Raw genomic sequence first — 10,258 nt, 5'->3', positions numbered from 1 at the left:
AGATAAACACTATATGATTTCACTTATATGTGGAATCTAAGAAATAAAAAGAACAAACTAATCAAAAACAGACTCACAAATATAATGGACAATTTGGTGATGAACAGTAGTGGGGTTTGGGGGTTGAGAGAATGGGTGAAGGGTTAGAGAAGTACAAATTAGTAGCTGATGAGTGGTCATGGGGATGGGGAGCATGGCATAGGGAATGCAGTTAGCATTAATATTTTAGCTAGGTGGAGGGTCAGGGGAGGGAGGGAGCAATTAGGGGGATCATTATGAACTCTATAGATGTCTAACCAATGTACTGTATACTTGAAACTGATTAAAATTAAAAAAAGAGACATTCGCAGATCAATAAAAATGAAGAGAACCCATTGCTAATGGACCTGTCTTACAAGAGGAATTCTTAACATTGATAGTAAGTGGCCCAGCCAGTAATTTGAAAGGAAGCATACACACAAAGAATGACTATAGAACATAACTACCATGCATAATGAGAACCTGCTGTATATGGTACTTGCTAGAACACTCCTTAAAAACTTTTTTTAAATAGTAAAAATATCATTAAAGAAATTCAAAGTTATACCAGAAAGTATTTACTACAAAAGAAAGCAGTAAATAAGGAAAAGAACAAAAAGAAATGGGAAATATTGAAAACAACAACAAAATAAAGCAACTATCTCAATAATAAAATTAAATGTGAATGGATTAATCAACTGAATCAAAAAGAAGAGATTTCCAGATTGGTTAATAAGACAAGATTCAACTCTATACTGTCAACAGGAGACATACTATATTTAATGATACAAATGGATCAGAAGTAAAAAGATGGCAAAAGATATATATACAGTAGTCATAAGAAAGTCATAAAGAGTTGCTATACTATTAACAGACAAAATAGACTTAAAAAAATAATGTTACTAGAGATAAGAGGAACAAATTTCTAATGATATAAGGGTCGATAGATTAAGGATATACAACAATTAGAAAAATATATGCATCTAACAATGCAGCTCATTCTATGAAGCCTGTATTACTCTGGTAACAAAACCAGACAAAGACACTACAAGAAAACTGGAGACCAATATCTCATGAATATAGACATGAGAATGCTCAGTAAAATATTAGCACACTTAACCCATTAATTTATGAAAAGAATTATACACCATGACTAAGAAGAATTTATCCCGGGAATGCAAGGTGAGTTTAACATGTGAAAATAAATGTGATACAACTTATCAATGGTGTAAAAGAGAAAACTCACATGGGCATCTCAATAGAAATAATAATAAAAAAAAAGCATTTGACAAAATTTAACATGCTTTATGACTAAAACACTCAACATATTAGTAATAGAAGGCAACTTCTTCAATCTGATAAAGAGCATCTATGAAAAACCCACAAATAGCATCATATTTAGTCGTAAAAGACTGAAATCTTCCCCAAGATGAGAAAAAAGGCAAGGATGTATGCTTTCACCACTGCTATTCACCATTGTACTGGAGATTCTAGGCAGGACAATTAAGCAAGAAAAGGAAAGGAAGCATTTAGATTGGAAAGGAAGAAGTAAAGCTATCTCTATTTGCAGGTGACATGATGCCCTATATAGAAAATCCTAAGCAATCCACTGAAAATCTATTAGAACAAATAAACGAGTTCATCAAAATTGTAGGGTATAAGATCACAGTATACAGAAATCAATTGTATTTCTATAAATTATCGATGAACAATTTGAAAACAAAATTAAGAAAATTCCATTTGTAGTAGTGGCATAAAGAATTAAGTACTTAGGAATAAATTAAATAAAACAAGTGTAAATCTTAATCTGAAAATTACAAAATATTGTTGCAAGTAATTAAAGTATACCGCCCCAAATGGAAAGACAGCCCATGTTCATGGATCAGAGGACTTAATATTGTTAGGATGATAGTTTTCTCCAAATTGATCTTTAGATGAACACAATCGCCATCAAATTTCCAACTAGTTTTTTTTTTTTTGCAGAAATTAATAAGCTGTTCCTAAAATTTATGTGGAAATTTAAGTGATCCAGAATAGCAAAAACAATCTTAAAAAAGAAAAATGTCAGAGAATTCATGCATCTCAATTTGGACCTTTCTGCAAATTAACAGCAATCAAGCCTGTTTGGTACTGGCATAAGGATAGACTTTTAGATCAATGAAATAAACCATTTATAATAAATTGAATTTTGGTGAGAGTGCCAAAGCAGATTAGTGGTTGCCTGGGGCTGGAAGTGGGAATGAAAAGAGATTGCGTATAAACATGAGCAATCTTTTGGGATGATGGAAATGTTCGAAAATTGATTTTTAGGGATGGAAGTGTTCTAAAATTGATTTTTAGTGATGATTTTATAACTAGATAAATTAATTAAGAGTTAGTCAACTGTACACTTAAAATGGGTAAATTTAATGGTATATATATTATTGATCAATTAAGCTGTTTAAACAAAAAATATACAGTTATGTTGGATATATTCTCTAATACTTGAAAATCCTAAGGATTGCTTAAGATTTTCTCATCATATGCTGGCAACAATTTAGGGAAAATCAGTTCACTCTGTTTGGGGCTAGAGGGTACAAAATCAGGAATGTGGAATATGAAATAGAAATCATTCTTAATTTTATCTATAGCACCCTCTTCTGTAGAATTCCTCCTCCCTTTGAGGATCATTCTCTTCTGTTAACACCCATCACCACCCTCTTTTCTTTATGGTCAACTTCTCCCATACATTGTAAAAGAGTTCAGTGTTGAGTTCACGATCTTCCTCCCCAACCCAAATCTCATTCTCATTCTGTGAGTTTTTAATAGACATGGGAATGACATATCTGACATCTAAATCTTCATAGTTTCTTGTCTCTCTTCAACCCAGTGACCTTCCTCTTTGCACCACTTTAGATAATTAGACCCATGGGCACATATTACAGCTTGTAATTAATCATAATTTCTCCGCCACTTTGTGACTCCACTTAATGAGTACAGCCTCCTTTTCTTCTTTCGGTCTACTCACTTTTTTAGTGAGGGCTAGATAATAAATATATTAGGCTTGTGGATCATATGATCACTGTCACAAATACTTGACTCTGCAGTTATGGGGAAAAAAAACAGTCATAGGCAGTATGTAAGCAAATGGGTATGGAGGTCTTCCAAGAGAAACTTTATTTACAATACCAGGCCATAGTTTTGGTCCAGGCCATAGTTTATACCCCTCTCCCCTTGGCTCAGATATAGACTTGTATAAGTATACGCAAATTATTTTGCCTTTTGAGTCTTCTTTTCTCTATCTATATAATGGGGATAATGTTTTCAAACTCTCCAAGTTTCTGAGAGTCAAATGAGAAGATGAACTAAAAGCTCAAGTGCAATTGATGACACATAGTATTGAGGGAATTCATAATTTTTTAAAGGAGTTCTAATAATTACCTTCTCTCTTCCAGTCTGAGTTCTGAATGAGTGGAGAAACTAGAAAAGAGTAAGCAAATGGAGAACACCCCGCCCCCTAAATTCATGATTGCTTCTAAGAAAGCTGAAATTGGAGAATGTGGCTTATACCTGCAAGGCAGGTGGTCTTTCTGATACTGAATCCTAGAATCAGAGAAGCTTACCTACCCAGTCCAGACAGCAGTAGACAAAGCCAGGCCTTCTTGAGTACTTTCTTATGAACAATCACGAATATCCTTCCAAATGGAAAGAAATTTCAGGAATGAGTTCTTAATGTTCTGCCTAGAACAAATGTTTGTTCCCTTCCTCCACTGTCCCCAAACTGGATACTCATGCTGATAAGGTCAGAACACTCTCTCCCACAGGGTGTTGGCAACACACTCACACAGTCTCGTGGTTTTATCCAAGTGTGTGCCAGAGGAGTTTCTCTGAGTTTAGGTCAAACTTCTCTCAAAATGTCTTCCAAAAGCAGAACTTTAGCCTTCAGAGGCCAATGGATATTGCTGAAAAAGATCTTGCTAAAGGATTAAAATTTCTTGGCAGTGTTTTTTATCTTAAAAATTCATGCAACTGTTACATTTTCCCCAAGGAATGTTGAAGATTAGATTGACAAAAATTTCTAAAGCTACTTACTAATTAAATAGCTTTAATTCTACCTTCCTTCTGCAAATCTTTGAGTAAAATTAACACCATAGGAAAACGTGCTGTTTAGTACCTACTACTTCTCTTCTTCCAAAATGCACTCTAATACTCCCCTTATCACTGGGCAAAATGATTTTAATTTGAGAAACACAAGTCAGCTTTCTTTTAGTACATTTATTTACTCAAGGATTGGAGATTCATACCCTGAACCCACTGTGCCCATTCCTGTGGGCTGCAGGCCCACACAAGTCAAAGGCCTGGCACTCTAGCCCCAGCTCAATTGCTGATGCTGTGACCTCAGATAAGTTTTGTGGACTCTATGTCCCAAGCTCTTTGTTACATGGGGGTACTAGTTTCTTTCCTGATTAGCTCTGTAACTATTATGGAAACAAAATGAGTTAATAATATATTTTAGGAGTACAAAGCATTTGTTTGTTTACTATGCTATAATCTACATGGCTGTGCTAATTATGCTGTGGCTCAGAGCACACATTTATCATCAAGGATTTATGGAGCTACATGTTTTCACTTAATTCCACACAGGTAAGCAGACTTCCAGAGTTTAGTTTAAGAATCTTGGATACTATAATAATTGTCACAATACTGTAGCATAAGGCAGTAAGTAGAGAGAAACATTCCTTAAAAGGAGTGGGGAAGGATTGGTGGGATCTATATCTCTTTTCTTTCAATAAAATTATTTTAGAAATTACTTACTGAATTTCTGTGCCAATCTCCAACGCGCTGTGATCATAGTCCTGATATCCATGTAGTTTTATGAGTATGTGCCTGGAGGGATTGGTATAGATGCAAACAAACAAATGTTATATGTATATCCATATATTAAAAAGTATATGAATACATGCATGTATATCTCTACACATATCCATATCTGGATATCTCTATCTCTACTTCTGTATATAGATATCTATATATACATATATATATATATATATCCATATATCTGTATCTATATCTAGATATCTCTATATCTAGGTATCTCTGTGTCTATGTCCATTTCTCTCTATTGACAGCCCCATGCAAAGCAATGAAAATTAAATATGGCTGATAAAATATGGTGGTAACATGCCATTTGGTAGGTGGCTGCATTTTGACCAGATACCACCTTCAGTGACAGTGATCCTCTCATTGACAGAATTTTATTTTTCGGGTTTTCTCCTACCCTATTACGATGCAAATTCCAGTGGGATTTAGACCTATAGCCCTTCTTTTTATGGCCTGAGATTTAATTTAAATCATTGTTGGAGTGCTTAATGTATGCAGTTGTTTAAGCAAGAGAGTTTATAAAAAAGTACTCCAAATCTTAAGATGAACCAGCCAAATCAATTCTCAGTCATTCAGAAACTGTGGACAAGGGCTTCCATTTTTCTTTCCAGGTTTTCAGATATTTCTCCTGCAACTATGGAAGTGACTAATCCCACAACAGCAAAACAAAGGCAAGAGCAAGGGAAGTGCACTATATATATAAATATGTAAGGCCTCAAACAAGTGTGACCTTGGACTGTGATTACATATATCTAATCTCTGAAACAAACTTAAGAACTCCTTCATGGCTTCTGTCTTCTGGCTCTGTAGAGTGAGCAGAAACAAGTCATTGAAAGAAAGGCTGTTATTCCAGCTGGGATGTTGTGGCCCCAAATGGCATTTCAGCTTTTGATCAATGAAGCTTATAGGGAAACTCTAACCCTGAAATAAATGCAAAGACTACTTCAACCAAAGAAACTCTGGATGGCTATAATTCCTGTGAAAGAGTATGAGAATATGATGGAGAAGATATTCATCCACTGGTGTGGTACCTTCCAACTCTTATTTGCATGCTTAATGGCAGAGACAGCAGAGAGAGCAATAGATCAATCAGTGCTTTTCGAATGGTGGTAGCAACCCTTTAGGGATAGTAAAATTATTTTATTTAGACATAGAAAATAATTTTAAAATGGAATGGATTAAAATAGCGTAACTAGAAAATATCACAGTACATTTTATGTGGTAACTATTTTATGAGAAGTGTGTTGTGTGTGTGTATGACCTGAATGGGCTTTGATAATTCGATACGATTTTCTTTCTGTAGATCCTGGACAAAAAATGTTTGAGAAACGCTGCTATAATTTAGTTCTTTGCCACATACTTTTAGGATTCTGGGTTTAAAAATCTAAAACTAAAATTCTGGCTACACAGCAATGACAACTCTAAAGAATACACCCTGAACTTTTATAGCAAAGTTTCTCAACTACTTTAACATGAAGAGATTACAAACCAAGCTCCCTGAAAAAACAAATGGGAGATTTAGACTGAAGCCTTGGTAGGCAGTAAGACCAGTGAGGAAGGACGCCACATAATGATTGTGTGTGTGCATGTGTATAAGTGTGCGTGTATCTGAGAGAGAATTAGAGACTAGGATTTATTAGAGGGCACCACAAAAGTGTTTCTTAGGGTAAACAGTTGCTATGGGTATAAACCTTGTTATGCCCACTGAGTCTTTGATGAGAGAAAAAGCTCAGAGCCCTAATATGACTCCAAACTGAAGAATCAACCTGAGAAGAAACCAGAAGTCCTCCAAACCGCTCGATTCCCTGCCTCAGGGAGGATTGTCATTTCTGATTTCTATTAGAATATATATTGGAACTTCCTGAAAACCTAGGAGGTAGTAGCAAATAGACCTGTTCTGGAAAGTACTGAGGAGGAACCAAAGTGTAGAGAGCAATGTCATGTTTATTTGATTTAATGTGTGACTTTCTCCTGTTCTTTCTTAGAGGATACTTTGTTTCCAAATGCCACAGCTCATAAATTACTGATGATGTTGATATTTATCTTAGTTTTCTGGGTCATTTACTTGGCTTCAAAAGACCACACAAAGGTAGGAATTATTTCCTTTTCCAGAATTTCAGAGAAAGTCACAGTGACTTTGAATGCTCACTTTTCTCAAGGCAAGAATTAAAAGCCTTTCATCTTAGCAACAGATGTGGATGAAAAGTTTCTCTGTTCAGCATTAATCCCTTTGACAATATCTATGCTATTATTATTATTATTATTATTATTATTATTTCCACTGGCAGGTGGATTTTTCAACCATCTCTGTAGTATTTGGCACTGCTAACCATCCTGCCTAAAAATTCTCTCTGACGTTGGCCTCTGAGGCTCCAATCCAATTAAATCTGCTTCAGCCCTCTGCCTTCTTCACAGCAGTTTTCTTATTCTTTGCATAGTTCAGTTAGTGTTTTTTGATTTTCCCTTTCTGCAGTCTTTCTTAACTGATCTTGCTTCACTCTCTCCTCCCCCCAACCATTTAGTACAAAATTAATCTTTCAAAAATTCTGCTTTCATCATCTTGTTCTGATCAGAAACTTTCATCACGGCTTTTACACATGACATAATTGATGAGATCAACTCCTTTATTAACCATTCAAGGCTCTTCTAAATTTGAACCCAATTTCTTTTAAAAGTATCGCTCTCACTTTGGTCTAATACAAACTCCCAGCTCCAAACAAGAAGGACCATAAGTCTGGGACATTCAGACAGTTAGTTGTATGAACTGGTAAAAAATAGAGTTCTCAGACCACAGCTCGGACGGTTTCTCTTTGTGAGTCCTCTATGTAAATATCTATGTTCTCTACATTTCTTCCTTCAATCCTCTTCTTTTTCACACTTGTATCCTTTAATTCACATTCTCAGGTCCTGCCCACTACCCATATTAGTGTTTCCTTTTAAATATTTTTTTTAATTTTTCAATTGGAGTCGACATACACAATTATATTATTTTCAGGTGTACAACATAGTGATTAGACATTTACATAACTTACAAAGTGATCAACCAGATAAATCTAGCACCATTTCTTACACCATACATACTTAGTACAATATTATTGACTATATTTCCTATGCTGTACTTTATATCACTGTGACTACTTTTATAATTGGAAATTTGCACATCTTAATCCCTTCCCTCTTTTCACCTATCTCCCAATCTCCCTCCCATCTGTCAACCATCAAAATGTTCTCTGTGCCCTAATTTGTATCTGTTTTGTTTGTTTATTTTGTTTTTTAGATTTCACATATAAGTAAAATCATACGATACTTTTCTTTCTCTGTCTGACTTATTTTAATTAGCATAATGTACTCTAGGTCCATCCATGTTGTCACGAATGGCAAAATTTTATTTTTTTTTTATGGCTGAGTAATATTCCATTGTATATATGTACCGATTCTCCTTCATTCATTCATCTGTTGATGGACACTTAGGTTACATCCATATCTTGACTATTGTAAATAATGCTACAAAGGGCCAGTTTATGGGAATGATGGAGCTAGTCTGTATTCTGATTGTGGTGGTGCTTACACAAAACTAGACATATGTTAAAACTCACAGAACTGTATATTAAATTAAGTCAATTTTACTGTATTTTAGTTAAACAAAACAAAACAAATAACAGCATACATACACAGGTCTGTCCTCACCAGTTCTAGACTTACCTAAATTCTGACTCTACTTAGAGTTAGAATATAAGTGAAAATGAGATTAGAAAATGAAAAAGATATGAATTCTGTACATGGTCACTCAACCTCATGCCTTTCCATGACTTTTGCCTCCACCTCCTTTGCTATCTCAATGTCTTATGTAAAATACCAAGATTAAAATAAAAAGAGACGTTGTATCCTAATTTTTAAAGAGACAATAGTTAAGGGTGGATAAATTTCTCATATTAGATTGAAATAATTTTTAAAAATTCACTGATTTGCTACTTATAAGAAGCACATCTGAAATTAAATAGGTTTATTCTATTATTCTCTTTAAACATGAATGCCCTATGTGTGAAGATTCCCCACCTTAACAATGATGAAATGAACTTCATTTAATATATAATCACATAGATAAATGGTGATATTAGGAATCAAAGTTTAATGCTTTTTTATCTGTAGCATGTAACCACTATATCTGTGTTGAAAGAAAAATTTTTATTTTTTAGGACTATCTGATGTCTTATTAAGCTATCTATCCCAAGTCTTTGGCAATCTTACTCTTAAGAGTAGTACTAAGCTGGGATTCCAGAGTTTCAAGCCCATGACTGTTGGCTAGTGGAGAAGAGCCCCAATTCCTTATTATTAGAGTTTGTCACTTCGATCATTTAGGACCCAGTGTTGGGAAATGAATCTGAAAACAAGAATTCTAAGAAATTCAAGAATAAACATATTTTAGCCCTGGGGAATCAGATGAAAACTGTTTTAGAAGTCCCAGGTCAAGAGAACAGTTATAATTTTTCAAAATTCTCCAGAATGTCTTTAACATTTGTTAGCCTCGATTCTTTAATTTGGTTATTACTGGGATCTTTATAACATAAGAACTTTAGGGAAGGTTAATGGTTCTGGGCTATGGCCATGGTTTACAGAGATATAGTGAAGATTAAGTTTTCTAAAAAGATAAAAACCCCAGAGCCAAAGATAGCTTTCCCTTCTTCTCTATCTGGTAATCTCCCTCTCATCTTTTGAGAATCAAATGTCATCAGTTCTGTGAAGCCATTCTTTAAAAACAAAACCAAAAACAGTTTTATTGAGACATAATTCACATATCACACAGTACACCCATTTAAAGTGTATAATTCAATGGTTTCTGGTATATTGCATTATTAATTGTAAAAAGTATGATCAAACATATATAACAAAACTTTTCCATTTTAACCATTTTTAAGTGTATTCTGCAATAGCATTAATTACATTTACAAAGTGTACTACCATCACCACTATCTATTTTCAAATATTTTTGTCACTCCAAATGGAAACTCTGTGGCTATTAAGCAATAATTCCCATTCTTCCTTCATGAAGCCATTTTTAACTGTCCCAGGCCAAGTTTGCTAAATTTCTTTTAGGTGCCCATGAAGTTCTATTACATATCTTTCAAATTATTCATTTTTTGTAGTAAGTTTGCACATTTGTCCCTCACACTAGATTAGCCTTTCTTGGGATATAATCATATCAGCTGCAAATAATAATTGTGTGTCTTCCTTTTATAATTAACCAGAAAAAATTAAATTAAAATTATTATTATAAAGATTCGTAAAGAGGGCAGAGATTAACTTTATTTACCATAATAACCATAGTAGACCTTTCTATCAGCTTGACTGAATCTAAATAGACAAAAGAATAAAAAAA

At 34.3% G+C, this 10,258-nt stretch overlaps 1 protein-coding gene across 1 annotated transcript in view; it reads left to right on the top strand.

Annotated features, from left to right (window-relative positions):
• The first annotated feature begins 1,167 nt into the window (after positions 1 to 1,167).
• NXPE2 (neurexophilin and PC-esterase domain family member 2) overlaps positions 1,168 to 10,258 on the top strand; it is a 23,849-nt gene continuing 14,758 nt past the window's right edge. Inside the window, 2 exon segments of the mRNA XM_011365422.1 lie at positions 1,168 to 1,200; positions 6,869 to 6,970. Of these exon segments, the coding sequence (XP_011363724.1) occupies positions 1,168 to 1,200; positions 6,869 to 6,970 (135 nt within the window).

This window comes from Pteropus vampyrus, unplaced genomic scaffold, assembly GCF_000151845.1.
Source record: "Pteropus vampyrus isolate Shadow unplaced genomic scaffold, Pvam_2.0 Scaffold110, whole genome shotgun sequence".
Lineage (NCBI taxonomy): Eukaryota > Metazoa > Chordata > Mammalia > Chiroptera > Pteropodidae > Pteropus > Pteropus vampyrus.
This window is presented reverse-complemented; position numbering and strand designations above follow the sequence as displayed.